The 20,946-nt window shown below is 50.6% G+C and overlaps 1 protein-coding gene across 1 annotated transcript in view; it reads right to left on the reverse strand.

Moving 5' to 3' along the window:
* Igsf21 (immunoglobin superfamily member 21) overlaps positions 1-20,946 on the reverse strand; it is a 219,745-nt gene that overhangs the window by 27,308 nt on the left and 171,491 nt on the right. Inside the window, exon 4 of the mRNA XM_028754042.1 lies at positions 11,154-11,272. Coding sequence (XP_028609875.1) covers positions 11,154-11,272 — 119 coding nt within the window. The remainder of the gene's footprint in view (positions 1-11,153; positions 11,273-20,946) is intronic.

The following is a 20,946-nucleotide window of genomic DNA, read 5'->3' on the forward strand; positions in this document are numbered from 1 at the left end:
TGTGGTGAGGCAGGAGAATAGAAAAGAACAGAGAAGGAGATTCCAAGATCAACATAGGAAGGGTGGCAGAGAAAAGACTCGACCCTCCCTCTGCCAGGGCTGTGTTGCTCAGGAAATCTGTGTTGCATGAACTTGGGAGAAGTGGGTCTTAAGTTAATGACCCATCAAAGCCATTGGGGACCTTTTCTTGTCCCCTTTCTCCCTTCTTGTTCTCTTGGACTCAGGCCACAGGCGTGGCATGACACGCCCCCCGTGCCCCTTTGTGTCGCCTGTAATGACCTGCCCCTTTGCGGTCTGTACAGTTCTTCCTAAGGACCCACAACCAGCTCTCAGCTTCCCCTGGACAGTCAGCTCTCGTCCATGCACCTTCAGAGAGAGCCCACTGCCCTGGTGACTTCCACACCAGTGACTTCAGTGGTCCTCAACCTTCCACTGCTGTGACCCTTTAATACAGTTCCTCACACAGTGGTGACCTCCAAGTATACATTATTTTGTTGCTACTTCATAACTATAATTTTGCTATTGTTATGAATTGTCATGGAAATATCTGATATGTGAGCCCTGTGAAAGGCATGCCTGACACCCGGAGGGGTGGAGAACCACAAGGTTGCAAATTTCTGTTCTGCCCTATTCAGACTTGTATCCCTGGGCGCAGCATCTCAGCCTGGTTTTCCCATCTGTGAAACAGGAAAACAAGTAACAGACTTTGATTCTAGGGCTGCTACCCAAGATCCATCAGGTGCTGAGCCATGCCTGGTGTCTAATAAACACCCAGTAGACAAGACTCTGGAATGGGTAGAAAATTTAGATTCAAACACAAAGCCCTCCATGCCTCTCATCGGCAAGGTGGGCTCCATCCACACAATGGACCAAATCTAGCTGAGGGCAAGTCTGCAGTTGGAGATTGATTGCTAAGGTGCTTCCTTCTGTAGCTTGAGGGACATGCAACACTGATTTGTCCCTAACCCACGAGACAGGTCACAGATCTGTCCTTGCTGGCTTCTGGTTGACCCAAGGCTCTGAGAGCTTCTGAGGCAGGAGGTAAGAGTTGGAGTTCACAGCCTGACTTCCCAGCACATCTTGGTTCTGAGTTCTCTTCAGTTCTCCACAGCTGTGGCCTGGATGTTTACTGTAATTAGTGTGTGCCCAGTGGGTGGGGTGGCTCCTCAAGCTCTCAGACCCAGGCTCTGGGCTTGAGCTGATCATTTTTCTCCCAGCAGGCATCCTGGGGTGTGTGGTCCTGCAGCTGTGAGCCCTGCCTCTCAGAAGCCCCTGCCAGGAACCTCAGAGCAGCTCAGGGTGTTCCTACCCAAGAGTGGACTGTGATCCCTGGCCTCCCAGCTCCCTCCCCCTCTCTGCCCTGAGCAAGTGCTGGCTTCTAGAGAGGTGTGGTGATTTGCATAAGAATGTCTCCCTTAGGTTCATGGTTTTTAAACACTTGTCCTGAGTTGTTGGAACTGTTCAGGAAGGATTGGGGGTGTGGTCTTGTTAAAGGAGGTATGTTACAGGAGGATGCCTTTGAAGTTTCAAAAGATTCACCAAAACTCCCTCTCTTTCTCTCTGCCTCAGGGTTTTATCTTAAGATATGAGCTTCCAGCTAGAGCCTCAGAGCCATGCCTGCCTGCCTGCTGCCATGCCCCCAGCACCCCCACCCCATGATCATCCTGGACTCACCCTCTGGAACTATGAGCCCCAATTAACTCTTTCTTCTGTAAGTTGTCTTGGTCATGGAGTTTTGTTGCAGCAATAGAATAATATCCAAGACAAGAGGGAACTCTAGGGATAACCCGTCTTGGGAATTTGCCTTTCTCAAGAGAAGGGAGCTGGGGAGGATTTGATGGAAAGCTGTCCTCTAGCCAGACCTCAGGGAGGCAGAGTGGCCTCCACCCATACTTAGGAACTCCTGTTCCTTTCTTCTAGAAGCTTCTATCCACCAGGGTAAGCTTTCCCCAGGGAAACTAGAATTACTGAGTTACTCTGTCTTCCCCCTGAACCCACTGCCCAGAGTCACATGGCTGTTGAGCCAGTTACAGGTGTGTATAAGGGCTGACATAGGCTTGTAAGACAGAATAGAGAGTCCCAGAAGCGTGGGGAGTGGGGAGTGGACAGTGCAGTGGGCAAGATGTGTTTTGGATAAGCATGGAGATCTGAATTTGGATCCTAACACCCACATAAAAAGCCAGTTGTGGGGAATGGAGAGATGGCTCCGCAGTTAGGAGCATACTGCACTCACAAAGGACCTATGTGAAAGTCTGTGATGCCCATAGTAGGTGGCTCACAGAGATGAGGTGGCCCCTGCCTTCTGTGGGTACCTGAATGCAGGTGACACACACAAACTCATGCAGGAGGGCACACAGAGATTAATGAAGTAGGCAAACTTTGAAAAACAAGCCAGGTATGTGAGAAACAGTTTATTTATTCATTTTCTATAAAAGATGGCTTACCCAGCTGAAGAGATGGCTCAGAGGTTAAAAGCACTGGCTGTTCTTCCAGAGGCCCCAGGCTCAATTCCCAACACCCACATGGCAGCTTACAACTGTCAGTTCCAGGGGTCTGACACTTTCACAGAGGCATACAAATAGGTAAGCTACCAATACAGGTAGGTAGATAAATAAATAAATAAATAAATAAATAAATAAGTAGATTTTTTAAAAAAGATGGCTTACCCACCAAGACACAGTACTCCATAAAGCACCTGCATTTTGCCCAAGCCCTGGATAGTTCTAAGACTTGACTCTATCATATCTTCCCCTTTGTTCATCAGATGTTGAGGTAGAGCCCCACAAATGGGGTGGGACCCAGTCGCCATCTGTGTAGGGATCAAAACTAAGAGAACGCCCCATCCTAGTGCATGCTTGCTAGCCAGGCTGGGTGAGTTCGATGGGCTGGATAGCTTGCCGCAGGAATTTGCTGGGACACCTGGACCCCTCCCTCTCATGTCAATAACTCGGCATGCTCTGTCTGCCCAATGAAAGAGCCAAAGCCATAAAAACTCTTAGAAGGAAAATATGCCCTAAGGGCTCCCTAATGGAGGCACTAACAACAGAGCAATAAAAGAGAAGCAGACACAATAGACCGGTGGAATCCAAGCCCTCTGTTCTCCTGAGGTCATCCTCCTGAAAGTGAAGCCTACAAACAGGAGATGAGTGTGCAGATCAGATGGCCGATAAGGGACTTTGGAGATAGAGGACTCTTACAGCTAAATAACACACTGGCCAGTCCCTGGGGAGATAGGACATGGCCAAGAGCCCCCTGCAGGGGGATGAGGTTCTCACCTTCGAAGTGATGCTACCTCCTTCCATCACCAGGATGGATGGCTAGACTAAAAAGACCCTTGGCTTTTAATAACAAGTGTTGGCAACAATTTGGGTTCCTCAGATCCTGTTGGGCAGCATAAGATAGACATGTTGAAGTCTCACATAATCCCAGTGCTAGGGGGCTGAGGCAGTAGGATTGCTGTGAGTTAAGGGTAGCCTGGGTTACAGAGCGAGACCTTGTCTCAAAAACACCAAACCAAGTGAAACAAACCAAAGAGCTCTGCCCCAATTCCCCCAAACCAGCCCAACAGCTGTGCAAGCTTCAGGCTAGTCCCTTAAAAGGCTCTGGTTCCCACCGTTCTTGGCAATTTTTTTTGCGGGCACACAGAGGAGAGAGCAGAAGCTATGTTCGCACAATAACTTGTTCACATTCACAGCAGCCTGAGCTCCTGTGAGAGCAACAAGGTGGGAGCAACCTGAAGCCCCTCCACAGACAAAAGATCTGTGAATAAGAGAAACCCATACAGTGGGATACAGCTTAATACTAAAGAACCAAGTGTTGTCTGAAATATTCATGGTAAGAAAAGCCAACGGGGAGGTGACCGTGTGGTCATGGCCACGAGGTTTCTTTGGGAAGTGATGGGAAGATTCTAGAACTGACTGTCGGTGGCTACAGGGTCCTGATGTAAATGGGACACATTAAGTGAATGGTGGGGTGTGAATTATCACTCAACAGAACCATTGAATAAAAGAGTAACGTCAGGAGGAGGGGGGAGGGCGGATTGGGAATGAACAGCAGCCACAAGAAAAGCTAGGCAGAACGCATTGGAAAGTAGACACGCCAGAGTGCGCGTGTCACACACTAGCAGTGCTCTCTGGGGCTCCAAGTGTGGCAAGCATCAAAGTTCACTCTGCTTTCTTCACGGGGTGGCTCTAAAGCCAGCAGGGGTTGGGGGATTCCTGAGAGGAGGATTGCTCACTCTTGCTCTTGCCAGAGTCTCCTGTAGCCCAGGCTGGCCTCAAGTTCTTATCTAGCTAAGGTTAACCTTGAAGTCCTCATACTCCTGAGTGCTGAGTGTATGGGTGAACACCACTGGGACCAGTTTATGAGGGGATGGATCTTAGTACTTCATCCTTGGTAGGCTATCTCGATATCCAATGAACAAACTCCCCAAGAGGAATCCCCTGGTTACCACCAGGGTCTGTTTGTCTGGCTTCCCACTGCTTGGTAAGCTGCCTTCAGAGTGGGTGATGTGGTTTGCATAGGAATGGTCCCCCCAGTCTCATGCATTTGAATGCTTGGTCGCCAGGGGAATGGCACTATTTAAAAGGATTAGGAGGTGTGGCCTTGTTAGAGGAAATGTGTCACTGGGGGTGGGCTTTGAGGTTTCCAAAGCCCAAGCCAGGCCCAGTGACTCATTCTCTCTTTCTGATGTCTGCAGATCCAGATGTCTGTCTGTGCACTGCCATGCTTCCTGCCATGATGATAATGGACTAAACCTCTGAACCGCAAGCCAGCCATGGTTAAATGCTTTCTTTTATAAGAGTTGCCAGTGGTCATGGTGTCTCTTTACAGCAATAAAACACTGACCAGGACTAAGACTAATAGTAATGGCCTAGGATAATTCTCTGTCCACCCCCTCCCCATCCCTGCCCCCTATTTTCTGGCTAGGGAATCTAGGCAAGGCACACAACCTTTTTGTTTCCCTCTCTAGTAAAGGGTAAGTGGCAGGATTACCTATTTTAGCACTTGAGTGTCCTCAAGAGAGGACGTGAACAGTGGAGCCTGGTGTGTTAACCACACAGCGATGGATGACCATGTCACTGGGAACACAGAGCAGTGGCTTCCCAATCACAGCCTCCTCCCTCCTCCCTCCTCCCTCCTCCCTCTCCCTCCATGACTGTCATGGCTTGACATTGTTTCCTCAAACATATAGTGAGTCCTAAGCCCTAGTCCCCGAGAGTTTGACCTTATACAAGTAGTTAGACTGAGATGATAGCACACTGCATCAGAGTGTAGTCCCTGAGAGTTTGACCTTATACAAGCAGTTAGATGGAGATGATAGCACACTGCATCAGGGTGCATCTTAATCTAATGACCTATGTCCTCAGAAGAACAGAGTGCAGGGAGCAGACTGGGAGGCGGCTCTGTCAGTAGAGTGCTTGCCCAGCATGCACTGGGTCGCATCCCCAGAATTATATGAACCTGATGTGGTGACACATGTCTGTAAACCCAGCCATCTGGAGGCAGACACAGAAATATCACAAGTTCAAGGTCACTCTTGGTTCCGAGCCATGGAGTTTCATGAGACCCAGTCTCCAAATAAAATAAAAATAAGTCAGAAGGAAAGAAAAGTAGACAGGCCTCCTGGAAAGAAATAGCATATAATTCGGAGACCAACTTGCATGAAGGAGTCATGTGACAGATCGGTGAAGGCGGTGACAGTCACCAGCCACCAGCCACTATGGCCACAGTCTGGCAGTTCATGGTCACAAGCTCCAGGCAGGCCTGGGAAATGAACATTCTTTTGAAGATTCGGTTTTCATGTGGGTACCTCAACCTGTACTATCTTTGTTAGAAGGCAGGTCACAGAGGTGAGGACTCTGTCTTGCTCTCTGCTGGACTCTTGGCTTAGGGTGGGATTGGAGCTAGGGGCTGCTGAGTAGGAAGTCCTCAGCAGCCATTATACCTTCTCCAAATGCCACCTTCTCCAAGGGATCTTGCCCAAAATAATCCCCACCTTTCTGCTGGCTCCTGACCACTTTTGGACACACTGTATGACTGTGTCACAGGCTTAGAGCCCAATTTCCAGTCTGCACCTGAAGTACATGGCATTTCTGTTTGTCTTGTTCCAGTACATAGGGTGGTACCTGGAATGTGCCACAGATATGCCCATTCTTTTGACCTTGCAATACAATGTCATCTGTAAACTGTAAAGTATATTTATCTCAGAGTATTTCAGGTAAGTTCCAGATTCTGTTGAGTGGCATCCATACCAACCTGGGGCCACACACACTGTCTGTCGGCTGAGGGTTGGACACGCTTGCTAGGCCTTTAATAAACACTTGCCAAATGAAGACTGGATGGGAGAGGGACCCTGAGGACATCAGAGTTATTTTCTGATCAATTGTTCTGGGCTCAGCTGGTGGAGTCTTGCACAACATACATTAAGCCCTGCATTCTGTCCTCCACACCTCAGAAAACCAGGCATGGTGCAGCCTGTAATTCCAGCACTTGGGAGACAGAGTCAGGAAGAGTAAAAGCTCCAGAGGTGGAGCTGGAGAGATGGCTCAGTGGTTAACAGAACACTGGCTGCTGTTGCTGAGGACCCAGGTTCAATTCCCAGCACCCACATGACAGCTAGCAACCATCTGTAACTCCAGTTCTATGGAATATGACGCCCTCTTCTGGCTTCTGAAGACACTGCACATGTGTCTTTATGCATGTGCTGCATGGACACACACACGTGGACAAAACATTCATACACATAAAATAAAAATAGGTGAATTTTTAAAAGAGGATTTCAGGTCATGGCTTGTTATACAATGAGTCTGAGACCAGCCTGGGCTATATGAGACCCTGTCTTTTAGAAAAAGACATTATGTATTATTAACTATTAATTTTTATTTTATTTTATTGGAAAAGAAGTTGAATAGTGTGTTCCACCTGAGTCAGAGTAGACACTAACTTAACTGGAGTTTGTCATCTGGTCTGCAGGATGACAAGTTCGGTGCTCTGCTGGGAAGGGCTGAGGGGGGAGGGTTGTTCTGGGCAGAGGTGGGAGAGGAAGAAATGGAATGAAGGGAATGTCAGTGCTTCCTCTCCCTCCCCCAGGACCCTTCATCCTTTCCCAGATACCACAGTCCTGCCTGACTATGGGAGAGCACAACACTGGATGCTCCAGCCTGGGCTCTGAGTGAAGTCTCAGGCCTACACGGCAGGATGGTAGGTATTTGAGTTACAATTGACCCATGTCAAAGGTAGAGGGGTTGTCTCAAGCGTCTGGAGGGAGTAAGGGTTGCTAATTGTGGACAAAATAAGCCATATAGGACCTCCTAGCCCCTGACTGTGTCCCTCACATGGCAAGTCTCTTAGCTCTCAGGGCTTGCTCTGTAAAACAAGGACAACTGTCAGTAAGAGCCCTTGTAGGGACATGTGATCAGCCTTGGTGTGTGCGCTGAGCTGGGACCAGCACAGGCAAGATGCCATGACCTGTGGCTGAGGTGCCACCCCGGCCACTCCGGAGGAAGACTTCAGCTCTGGTAGGGGCGAGGAGCCCAGGCCTCATCACATTTAATTGCTTGTATCGCAAGCCCCTGAACACATTCACCCCGTGACCTGCACCTCCAGGAAGCAGCTTCACCATCCTCCGGTGACTGCATGGAACATCTTCCCAGAGCCCAGCACACAGCATTCAAATTGGCTCCCTGTTTGTCAGCAGCTTGGATGGAAACATTTTAATGGCTGCATGCAGCACACACCCTGAGTGTCGCTCGCTCCCGGGCCTCCCAAATGTCTTTCCTACCACATGGCGGGATGCGAAAGGCGTGAAATTACAGCCACTCTCTCAGCTTCATCTCTACCCAGAGGCCTCTGCGAGCAGCTGTGAGGGACTGACGGTGTGCAGTGGCTTTCATGGAGATAGCCTGGGCCCTGTACTCCACTATGCCAGGGGCGTTCCATTCTCCCAAATCTGGGGTCCCGTCCTGCCTTGCTGATAGCTAGCACACACACGTATGACACAAAGGGGACCCAGGCATTGAACAGCCTCTACTCACTTGGAGGGGCTCTGGAGGGTCTCTGAGACCCTGAGGAAGGATCTGGGTGGGGCTTCAGACAAGTGTAGATCGTGAGGGCCTGTGATTTTAGAAATCGGCTCTGACCCAGAGATATGTGAAGAAAGTCATGGAGTTAGGGGCAAGCATAATTTAGAAAACTTCTCAGGGCTGGGGGATGGCTCAGGGGTTAAAGAGCTTGTGGTGCAAATGTGAGAACCAGAGTTCAAATCCCCCTTCCCCAAGTCTGTGTAAATGGTGGGTAGGTGTGGTGGCCCACAGGAATTCCCTAGAGCAAGCTGGAAAGACAAGGTAGTCATATCAGCAAGCTCTGGGCTCGATTGAGAGGCCTTGCCTCCATGGAAGAGCAATTGAGGATGACTCTCAATATCAACCTTGGTATCCATATGCAGGTGCCCACACACATGCACTCATGCACACGTGCGTGTGCTCACATGCAAGTGCATTCGTGTGCGCGTGTACACACACACACACACACACACATACACACACACACACACACACACGAGGAAAATGGATGACGAAAACTAAAACCTCTTTCCCTGGATAGATAGCTCAGTGGTTAAGGGAACCTGCCACGCAAACAGGAGGCCAGGAGTTCAGATCCCAGCACCTCTCCCTGTAAAAGTTGGATCTGCTCTCTCAGAAGAGGGGGGCCTGCTGGCGCTTGCTGGCTGCCAGTCTAGCTGAAAAACTCAAGATTTCCAGTTCCCGAAGAGATCCTGCCACTGAGCAGAGACTGACAGAGGATTCTTGATACCTCCCTGTGGTCTCTGTAGACACACAAGGCCAAGGACACACAATACACATGTGCCCAATAACTCATGTGCCAAGAAATCATTATACTCTCCCGGATTTTGATTGACAGTTGCTGAGTCACTGGGTACAGACTACAAAGACAGACAGGGAAGGATGCTGCCATAGTGTCCTGGTGGGTCGGTGGTGTGAAATGTCACTGGAGGGGCGACTGCCACAGCTGGCATGGCATGTGGGTGTTTGCTGCCTTCCTCAAGGCTGCAGTAGATCCTGGTTCCTTCTCCAAGGCAAGACACATGGACATCAGAGTCAATGACAGGTGGACTCTAAAGAGGAGCCTGGGAAGTCAAGTAGGCAGAGCGCCCTCCTTGCCCACACCACTCTCAGAAACACCCCAGGCTTCCAGAACCTCCATTCCTCAGGTGACTCAAGGCTCTGGAGAGCCACAAACACTGGTCAAACAAAGAGGCATCTACAAAGTGTTCTTCATAAGGCCAGCCTTGTGCCTTGGTGGGTAGAGTATTCACCTTGCCTGCATGAAGTCCTGGGTTCAGTTCCCAGTACTTCATAAACTGAGCATGGTGGCACACACCTGTAATCCCAGCATTTGGGCGGTAGAATCAGAAGGATTGGAAGTTTAAGGTCAACATTGGCAAGGTAGCGAGTTTGAGGCCAGCCTGAGCTCCATGAGATCCTGTCTCAAAGTACACAGATCAGGATAGCCCCTCCTTCCTGGATAGCTATGGGGCGGGAGCACCACGATGTGTGGATATGTACAAGGACCTAGCTGAGCACCCAGTGGCCCCAGAGGGGCTTGGCCTCCTCTGCATCCTGCCATCCTAGTTCGCATGGCCACCCTTTGCAGATCCTCTTTACCCATCACTCTACTCTACGTTTCTTCTAGCACCTGCCACCAGTCACCTGACAGCGTACTGCTTCATCTGCGCATGCGTCCTATGACTGGCTCGCCTGGCTCACACCCTAGACAGCAAATTCACCAAGGACAGGAACTTCATTCCGTTCAAAGTTTGTCCCTACTTCTGGACCCAGAGAAGGTGCCCTGGATGTGCCACAACCATTTGACGAGTAATTAAAGGGGCGTGGATCTCTCACTGGACTGGGAGACCCTGTGGATGGTGTACGCTGAGCTGCGTTTCTTCCCTGCGGTGGCCATTGCGGGGCTGAGCACTGAGCATGCTTTGTCAGAGGAACCGGCCACTCTGCCCAGCGATGCCATCTCCTCCCCAAGCTACCGTGGTGGAATCGATGTTGCTCCCAGGGTCTGCAAACCTTTGGAGGTTTTCAATTTCCCCAGATCGAGGACTTTCCGCAGGGCCTTTGTGCTCTCATCGATTGCCAGAGTATAGCAGGCTTTGTTGTCCTGACAAATATTATTTGATAGGAAAAACAGAGACGCAGAGGCTGGGTCAAGGCCAAACCCAAGCATTCCTCCAGAGGAGGGGCGACAGAATCTCGCAAGAGCATGGTGCTGGTGGAACTTCCGGGGACTACTCAGAGCAAGTCCTTTGCATCTCCAGCGCGGAAACTGAGGCCGAATGAGGGCCGATTCAGTCAATGTTGCATCAACTGGACAGATACTAGTATTTCCCTCCCACGTCACGGATGCATACATGGAGGTAACAGAGCCAGAGTGAGAACCCAGGACACCCCCACACTCGGCCCAGAATGTTCTCTAACTTCCTAGACTTTCAATACTCCCAGAAAAGCCCCGGGAAGAAAATGGAGTGTCTCTGAAGTGTGTCACAGCTGAGGTGCTGGGTCCCCTCCCTGGAGGTTCTAGCAGTCAGGTAGAGTATTCTCATAGCACTTCCCCCCTGGGGCTTCTCCTGATAGAGCCTTGGCCTCAGCCAGGGGAAGGCTGCTTCAATAGCCACAAGCTCAGGGCCTCATTCCTCTAGCCCCACCATGCCACAGGGCCTATACCTGGGCGGCTCTAGAGACTGACATTCCTCACTAATCTGTGAAAAAGCTCAGGGCTGTGGTAGCCTGCTTTCTCTGGACACCAGTCATTCTTCCTTCGGTGACTTGTTTAGTCCAGTCAACAAGCAGACCTTCACATACCTAGCCCATGAGAGTTAGAGATGAAACAGACTCTCAGTCCTTACAGCATGGGACCCAGAAGAGAAAGAGTCCCTAAGAAGAGGCCACTGGGGCCAGGTTCCACAATCACAGCTTGCCACGGTCTGGCCTTTTCCTCTTCCCACGCAAGAGCAGTAGATGGTTCTGTACATACACCACAGGGATTTAACAAGGTGTCTCAGGACAGCCTGCTGTGTGTACATGGACACACCCATGTCCCTCCTTCCCGGGACATTGACTCACCCATGACGTTGAGGAAGATGTTGCCCGAGGCGAGGACCACCTTCTCCCTCGTGGCTCGGTCGTAGATGCCCACGTGACACTCATAGGGACCATTGTCTGAGATCCGGACCTCAGGCAGCCTGCAGAGAAGCAGATGAAGGAGTGAGGCTGATATTGGGGGGCCGAGGAGACAGTGTTCCAGGAGGCCAACCCTGTACAAACCTGTCCAGGCTCCACTCTCCCATTCCGCAAGCTGCCTTTGTGGAGCATCCACTGTGTCCAGGCTCTGTGCCTGGTGCCGCGGCTCTGGAGGGGATGCAGACCGTGTGCGGATGTTCAGCCTGAGCCAAATCAGTGCCCAGGAGCAGCAACTCAACTGTGGGGCTGGTCATGTGTTACCCTCAAAGCCCTGCAGGTGATGCGGGTTTAGAGCGGCTGGGTTTAGCTGCCACCAGCTCGAGGTCTGGCCCTACCCATTCTTCATAACCACCATTATCTTACCTATACTGTTCTATTGCTGTGAAGAGACACCATGACCAAGGCAACTTATAGAACAGAGCATTCAATTGGGAGTTTGCTTACAGTTTCAGAGAGTTACTTATACCCTGATCTGAAGGCAGGAGGCAGGAACACAGAGAGAGACTGGGTCTAGCATGGGCTTTTGAAACCTCAAAGCCCCAACCCTAGTGATACACCTCCTCCAACAAGGCCACACCTCCTAATCTTTCCCCAACAGTTCCACCAACTGGGGACCAAGCATTTAAATATATAAGTCTATGGGGGAGGGGCATTCCTATGCAAGCTACCTCAGCCACAATGCAAGGATTGGTCATTATCTCAGGGAAACTGAGACACAAGATGGTCAGGATTGCCCCACCCTGTACAGCTAAAACACCACCGTGAGACCGTAAAGTCCTGCCTTCCATACTGCGAAGGGGCCATGTTATGCCCAGAAACACAATTACATTCCTGTCCTCAAGGAATCCCTAACCTGGTGGACACAGGAAAGCTGACCAATGCTACACGCCCATGCTCAGCAGAGGCTGGGCAAGGAGGCTCTGCCTCCAAGGTCTCCAGACCTGGGATATGGGGGTCCCCTCAAGCTTCCCTCTTGTGTTTTCATTGGAAAGTCTCAAGAGCAAACACCTCAGGCTCTGTTCCTCTTTGAGGATGGTCTTGGGGTTTGAGAGATGGCTCTGAACTTTTACAGCGGTCCTGCGTTTGGGGTTCAGCATCTACACTGAGTGATTCAAAACAGTCTATCACTCCAGCTGCAGGGGTGGATCTGACACCTCTGACCTCCGTGAGTAACTGCACTCATGTGCACACCTGCCCCAGATACACAAATTCAAACAGACAGACAGACAGACAGACAGATGGACGGACAGACAGACAACCTTGGGGCTTGGGAGAGATGGATCAGTGGCTAAGAGCACTTGTTGCTCTTGCAGAGGACCCAGGCTTGATTCCCAGCACTGACATGGTGGCTCATAGCTGTGTGTAACTTCAGTTCTAGGGCACCCAACACCCTCTTATGGCCACTACAGGTACTGCACACACATGGTGTCTATAGACACATACATGCAGACAAAACATTCACACATACACAATTTAAAAACTAATCCGAAAAGACTTAAAGCTGACCTCACTTAAGGTTTCTCACTGTTTCCTCCTAGGACACAGAGAGTTGAAGAGAGTCTGTCAATCAGCCAGTGCTCTGGGTTTCCAATAAAACTTTATTTATACTTGTCAAGCTTTGTGCTCTGCTCAGAATGTTCATGGCACAGAACATTCTCACGCCTTTCTTTTTCTCCTCCAACCATTTAAGATCATAAAAACATGCTCAGCTCACAAGCTGTGGGGAAACAGAACATAGTCTGATAACTCCTGATCTAGATCTTTCTACAGGGCTTACAGGGTCAGGTCACGGTAGAATGAGTTGGTATGCCACTATTTCTCCTGTAGGGTACACTCACAACGGTGGCAGCCCTTTCTGCCATCTAGGCCGCAAAGAGCTCTGGGAAATGAGGTCAAATTATGCTCCCCACACCCTGTTTGGAACCCATGACTTTGGAGAGGTCATCCCTTTGAACCCCCACTTTCTTACTTAAAATAATTGGAGATGATGCGCCCCAGGCCCGCAGTGAAGATGGACTCCAACAAGCACCCCAGAGTGTTGCACACACCTGCCCAGAGGCCATGGGTGACCCTCATCCTGTGCTGCCCCCAAGATGAGAGAATTATTGTCAAGGTTTATCCAGGCACTTTGGCCAGCAGGAGCCTCATCTTGGCACTAAGCTGGACAAATTCAAATTTCATCAAGTCACAGCCTGTGCTGGCCGGTTTCCAAGGACCCTGTGTGGGTATTGATTGATCTCTGTGTTCCTAAAGTGGGCAGGAAACCAGGGGAGACACCCATATTTGTTCATGATCCAGCCCGTGGGGGATGAAGAGGCCAGTGTCAGCTCCAGGTTCTTCCTGGGTGTCTTCTGAGCTGAGAGGTGTCTTCCGTGCAAACCTCCATCCCTCCTCCCCATCTGTCTGCACAGAGCCTCTTTTACATTTGTATGTGCTGAGCAGTTTGACCTCAGGTTCCAGCCTGTCTCAGCTTCTTTTGCCTGTAAGTCACTTCTCTCCACTCCTCGGCCCCCCTCCCACCACGTGCCACTCGCCACTCCCCACACCTGGGCTCCCAGCCTCTTCCTGAGCGGTTGTCACTTTAAGCTGAGCCAGCTCCCCAGCAGCGCCCCCCTTGCACAGCACCCAGCGCTCATTAGCATAAACAGCACCCTCATTTCCATAGACTACACAGAGGTTGCCATCTGGTCCTCCTTACTGTCAGGAAGGACTGACGTGTGGGGAGCACCCTTTGTGTGTGTGTGTCAGGGGGAAGATGCCACCCCCTCCCCGCCTCCTCCCAGAAGAAAGTGCCTTGACCATGGGAACAGCAGGCAACCTGTCTCCCCTGGGAACGATCTTCTTTGTAATGCGGCAGCGAGATTGAGAGCAGCAATGTGCTCGCTGTGCATCGTAGCTGAGTGACAGCCACCTTAAGTGACATGTTTCGGCTATCCTCACAGGTGTCTATTATGCGGTCGACCTGCTTAAGTGACTTTCGAGGGAGACAGGTGCAGGGGGCGTGTAAAGAGACAGGCTCCGGGGGATGAGTGTAGTCAGAGGCTCCCGGGTGATGTCACCAGACAGTAAGGGGCACAGGTGACTCATAGGCGGAGGCGCACAGGTGACCACCCAATGGGCACGTCTATGCAGATGTGTTTATGTGATCCCAGCACTGGGGACATGTTTAGGAATCATCCTGCTTTGATGACAGGCCCAAGGAGCAGTAACATAAACAATATGTTTTGTGGGCGACATCTCACAGGTGGTGGGGTAGACAGCTCAGTGGATGTGCGCCTTGGTGCTTTTAAGAAAAGACAGCTTGCCATCTGGGTCTATTCTTACGGCTGGGCTTGGTGCCCCTTGCTGGGCTCCAGGTTTCATGCCTGGCCTGGCTGGGCCATTAAGCAACATCACTCACTCCAAGCATGCTTGATAGCTCTTGTTCCGTGGTCCCAGGCAGTGAGTGGCTGGGTCCTGGGTGTCCACCTCTTTGTGGGTCTTACACAGTATTTCCAATCCCCCATTCTTGCCTGAAGCCAAGCTCAGGATTTAAGTGAGGTTTCTGTACCTTTCTGTGTCCCTTCCATGAAGAATCCAAACCAGGTCCTCACCATCCTAACCCCCTTTGAAAACTGCCTCAGCTTTTGGGAGAAAAAAAAAGACCAGGACCTGTCCACAGAACATCCTTGCCCCACCCCCCACCCCCTCCCCTCCCTCTAGTCAAGGCCCCTGTTCTGGCCCTTTCTTCCTGCAGACACCTTGTTTCTGCTTTGTAAGATAACATTTTAACTTTGGATAATCTTAAATCACGGGAAGGGTAGCCAAGATAAGAGCATCCGGTGCACGCACTCTGTCTCTCTCCTATCTCGGCTACCATCTGAATCTGGACACACGCAGCCTCGTCCCGTGCTCTGTCTGGTTCTCATCTCTGATCCAAAGCTGCCAGGTCACCGCTTTGATCCAGACCTAACCACCTCCTCTCCTTCATTGAATCCTGAGATCTTGCTTCCACTCTTGTCCTCAGAAAGTGGATTAAGTGGTCCAGAGCCCACCCCGCCCCCAGCACTGACTGGCATTGATCTGCAGGCTGGGTAGAAGGCCTTCACAGGCAATAAGGGGCCGCAGGGGTGGGGAGGAGGCCGCTCTCATCAGCAATGGCCTGAGATCAGATCGATAAACTATTAATAACTGCAGAGTTTTTGCGCAGATAGGGGTAATGCGGTTTAGCGTCTGGAGTTTACCAACACGGACAGCGTCTCTGAAGGGCGAGTAATTGTGTTTTTGAAAAGCTGGGAACAGGAGGAGTAGAGATGTTACATTTGCCTGCTGGCTTGAGCCTCATCCAGGTGAGGATAAGGGCTGGAAGCTGCGGCTTTTGCAGGGTGTGGGGCCTGAGAGTCACATCTGCACACAGACTTAGACCTACTGTGTGACCCGCAGCTAGCCCTACCATACTCCCTAGCATATAAGCCTACTGTGTACTCTGATGTTTGGACCAACTGTATATCTTGGCTTTCAGGTCTACTATGTGTCCTGGATTCTGGACCTACTGTGTGCCCTGATCTATGCCTATAGCATGTTCTGGTATCTTGACCAACTACGTGCCGCAGCATTTAAACCTTCTGTGTGTCTTGCAAGGTTGAGCCTTGTGCTGGGGTGGAGATACCCAGGTACTCCGTCACTACGTGGAGTGTCTCCCTCTTTCCTGTCCCTGTGGAAAGTCTCTAGTCATCACCCCTGGCCCCAGCACTGCAGTGGGGTGGTTAAAAGCATGCAGGTTAAAACAGGCTGTTGGATTAATATGTGATTCCCGGCTCAGGCCTAGTCCCGATTTGTACCTCTGAGGAAATCGTGTGACTCCTCTCCGGCTCAGTTTCTCCATCTGCCACGTCGTTCACAAAACTATTGGGAAGACCGCCAGGGATCATCCAAGGGGACCACTGAGGACTGGTGGAGCAGGAGTGGCCAGTGACATAGAACTCTCGAGCCACCTCTGCCAGGAAGGCTGCCCTGACAGCTCATCCTCTGTGCAGACCGCCCCAGCTCTTTCCTCTCTGTGTCTGGCCATTCACCCACATTCCCTCCCAGCCCAGGGGTTCCCTGGAAGTGTCTTGGCCACTAGCTAAGCGTTCCTGAACATCTGGGAGGTTCAGATCAGCAGAAAGCTGTTAAGATCCAGGTGGTATTTGCTGACCAGCTTGTGGTATTTGCTGAGTCTGTTTCGCCTCCCAGGGCCTCACTTTTGCTATCTGATGATTGGGTATGGCAATCCCATGTGAAATCTTAGCTCTAGAGGTGCTGGTCTTTGCAGAGCCACAGAGGAGGGTTCATGATGAGCATTTCCCCCCATTCACCAGAACTTACTCTACGGCTGTGACCTCCCACTGCACAGATGAGAAAACTGAGGCACACAGACAAGATGTAGGATAACACTGGTCGTGATGTGAGCAGGTATGTATTCTGGTGTGATCTCAAGCCAGAGGCGGCAGGTGAGGAGGCAGACGCTCTCTTACCCTGCTATTCTGCCCTGGCTCTCCATTCCTTCCTGAGCTGAGCTCCTCCTGAGTGATTTGGCCTCCGCTGGCTCTGTGTGTTTCTATTCTGAGCCTGCTACCTCCCCAGGTATCAAGAGACATGTGCTTTCTCCTTACTGTGCTTCTCTAAGTTCTCTTCAAGCTCTCAGGGCCTCCAGAGTGTCTCCTGTCAGCTCCGGGCAGGGGACTTAGGAACCTGACCAGGGAAAGGATGAGAGGTTCAACCGTGCAGCCTTGCTGGGGAACCAGGAAAGCCAGCCCTTTAAAGAGACCCAATGAAGGAATGCGCAAACACACAGTGAATGGAGCCTGGCGAGCTCTCAGCGCCTGCCCTACTTTCCCCTATGCCATTAATTGATTAAAATTTTAAGAAAAATTATTAAGCCACTGCCCCATGCTGTTTTCAGTGCTTAGTCTCCAGCCAGGGGCCAGACAGAGACGTATGCCTGAATGGAGACACTGGGAGCTTGTCTGTCCTGTCTGCATAGACACCTCCCTCCTTCTCAGAAGAATTCAGCTGGACGGTAATAAGCCTGCCTCAGAAACAAGGTCATCATAAATAAATATAAAAAATCATAGTAATAATAATAATATAATAAAAGCCAATCCCACCTTGTCGCCTCTGGGGCTTTTGTATTGTGCTAGGTTAGTTTTACCACTATGTAGCATGTATCCCAAGTGCCTCACTCTTCTGCTGGGGATTTTTACTCTTTAAATTTTGCTACCTTATTATTTTTTATCTTTAATTATGTGCATGTGTCTGTGCATGGGGGTGCAGGTGCCCAAGGATGCCGGAAGCAACAGATGCTCTTAGCCAGAGGTACAAGTGGTTGTGAGCCATCTAATATGGTGCCAGGAATCGAACCTGGGTCCTTCGGAAGAGGAGTGTGTGCTCTTAACCACCAAGTCATTTCTCTGTCTTCTCTTTCTTCTGCTTTGTTTTTGTTTTCTAATCAGGGTTTCTCTGTGTAGCCCTGGCTGTCCTGGAACTCACTCTGTAGTCCAGGCTGGCCTCAAACTCAGAAATCCGCCTGCTTCTGCCTCCCAAGTGTTGGGATTAAAGGCGTGCGCCACCACCGCCTGGCTCTGCTTTTGTTTTTATTGTTCATTTGTGTGTGTGCATGTGGGTGTGGGGATGTGTTCACATGCATGTGACTGCACATGCACATGGGTGTGTGTGTATGTAGAAGCCAGAGGTCAACTTTAGACACTGTTCCTTGGGATCCAGCCACTCTGTGTTTTGAGTCTGGCTCTTGCAGGGGGCTGAGGCTCTTCAATCATGGTAGGCTCACCAGCCAGTGAGCTCCAGAGGTTGTCCCATCTCTGGCCTCTCATTGCTGGGATAGCAAGCGGCACTATTATGCCTGGCTTTCTACATGGGCGTCGGGTTCAATCTCAGCCTCATAATTACACAGCCAGTGCTTCACCAATGGAGCCTCTTCCCCAGTGCTTATTGGGTTTAAGTTTCATCCTAAGCTTTCTTGAAGTATAACTGACGAACTATACGGTGGGCATATTGAACAGGTTCCAACAGGTTGAAACTACGGCCACCATCAACATAGTGACGCCATGTGCTGTCCTGAAGCTTCTTCAGGTCTTTTTGCAATCCATTCCTTGATGCTTAGAAGACCACAGATTTGGGGCTGGAGAGATGGCTCAGTGGTTAAGAGCACTGGCTGCTCTTCTGGGGGTCCCTAGTTCAAGTCCTAGCAACTACATGGTGTCTTACAATCATGGATAATAGGATATGATGTCCTCTTCTGGCATGCAGGTATTCATGCAGAGACCTCATATAAACAAACAAACAAACAAATAAACAAACAAACCAGAGTTTCATTATCTATTCCTATGGCCACGGATTCCTTATCTATTCCTAGGAAGCACATTGTCAAGGATCTGCAGTCTATACATTGTGTCTTATGGGGCCTGCAACCTTGTTGCTTTTCTGCGTTAGTTTTGCTACTGTAACAAAATACCTGAGACAATTACATTAAGCAAAAGTAAGGTTCATTTGGACTTAACTGTTTCAGAGATTTCAGTTCATGGAGTTTGGCCCTTATACTCTGGGGCCTGTGACAGAACAGAGGTGGCATGGAGAAGCAGAATAGCCCAGAAAAGACAAGTGAGGAAGAGGCAGGTCTCCCCCCCTTAAGGATATACTGTAAATAACTTAAAGACTTCTTAAAGACTTCGAGCACACCAGGCCCCACCCTCTTAAAACTTCGGCCACTGGGCTGGGGAGATGGCTTAGTGGATTGAAGCACTTGCCGAGTTTGATTCCCAAACCCACATGAAGAGCTAGCTGCAGACAGAAGAGTGCATCCAGAGTCCCAGCACTCCTATGGTGAGACAGGAGGTGGAGACAGGAGAGTCACTGACAAGCTATGAGTCAGCTAGCCAGGACCTCTCTGTTCTGTTCTCCTCTCTTCCCACCATCCGCCACCCCTCAGCCCATCCAGCCTGCTCTACCTGCATCCTGCTGCCATGGTGATCTTCGGACCCTGAGGATACAAACCCATCCCTCCCCACACTTACAGCCTGCTCCAGGCTTCCTTTCTCATAAGGATCAAGTCCAGTTTAGCTGCAACCTCAGATCTGGCTCAGGCCCAAAACAGAGGAAGGAGGGAACAGATGGAGGGAAGAAAATGGCGTGCGGCCTCACGTCTCATGCCAAAATCCAGCAATCAAACGAGGAGACTCTTCAGGACCAAACTTGTATAATGCACTCTATTTAAAAGGCATTTTGTAATTCAAACGACTTCATTTATACACACGAGGCACCTCGTTGCAGGCTAGGAGTGCGGATTCAGGTAGCAATGGGTCCTCTGAGGCCGTGCTTTAATGAAGAGATGAGAGTACCTTTTCATTTGGACAGCATTGTTTGCATGGAAACCGGGCCTCTGAGGGGCTGGAAAGAGTTCTTTCTTGCAAGTAGGTTAAACACACCCCCTACAATCTTATGAGCCGAGAGCCTGCCGGGCTCAGCTGTCCCTCACCCCTGCTGGAAGGAGACCAAGTGTGAGGTTATGAAGTTTGTCCGGCTCTTGGAGCCACCAGGCTGCCTCCATTGGCTGTTCTTCCCCCCTGCACCCCCCTCGCACCCCCCACCCCGTGTCTCTGTCAAACACCTGTTTCCCTCTCAGTTCAGGGTCACACCCTCTGATGCTGACGCCTGTCCAGCCTGGGCAGAGCTAATAAAAATGGCCGTAAAGTCTCTGGCAGCCTTGTGTGCTGTTGGGTATTTGCTAATAAGAACTGCTTACTCCTTTTAGGAAAGGTGAGGTGAGGTGCAGTTCCTGCCCTGCGTCTCCTGTTTGTGCCTGTGCAATTGGAATGGCTTAAATAAGGACCAGTGGTCCAGATGTGCCCCAGCTGTGTCTCTGTCTGCAGCTGTCTTCTTAGCCTCTTATCTCCCTCTCGGAGGCAACCTCACTGTCCCTCTCAGTATCCTAGGCCTGGGAGACAGACTAGGTACCTGGTGGGAGAGTTAGGCCCCAGGGAGGTATCTGGGGACAACAGGAAAGGATGCTAACAACTTGACTGGGGGTGGGCTCCTCAGTGGAAGACCCGGGTGAGTGATGGATACATCGCTCAACCTTAGGCAAGCACCGGAATCCCCCTGGGAGCCTGCCAGACTCCCAGGTGGGCCAAGGCATCTCACAGGCTCTGGATGGGGTGAGGTGGGGTAGCTGAGGCTACAGCTGGCCAGTGAACAAACCCGGAGTCTCCTGTTTTTGGCTCTCCCTGTGATCTGGGACTCTCCTGTTGAGATTTGTCTATAAGACAGGCCAAATGGTTCCTGTCTATGGCCTTCTCCAACCCCCAAACAGGAAGGTAGAACTTGGATATGCTTTGGACCATAGCAAGTGCCAATGGACAGAATTAAATGACAGATGTCACAGCCCTTCAGGGGTTCCCTCAACCATGGGGCCTGTCAGACAGCTAATCACACACACACACACACACACACACACACACACACACACACAGAGAGAGAGAGAGAGAGAGAGAGAGAGAGAGAGAGATACAAGCACACACCCACAAGTAAGGAAATAGAAAACAATTCGCTGAGTCTTGGGAACATCATGGAAGGTGAAAGGCCAATGATTGGAGGAGGGCCAGCCACTGTGTGGCTTTTTCATGGCGGCCGGGGGGGCGGG

This window comes from Grammomys surdaster, unplaced genomic scaffold (genome assembly GCF_004785775.1).
Source record: "Grammomys surdaster isolate TR1022 unplaced genomic scaffold, NIH_TR_1.0 125977, whole genome shotgun sequence".
NCBI classification, from domain to species: domain Eukaryota; kingdom Metazoa; phylum Chordata; class Mammalia; order Rodentia; family Muridae; genus Grammomys; species Grammomys surdaster.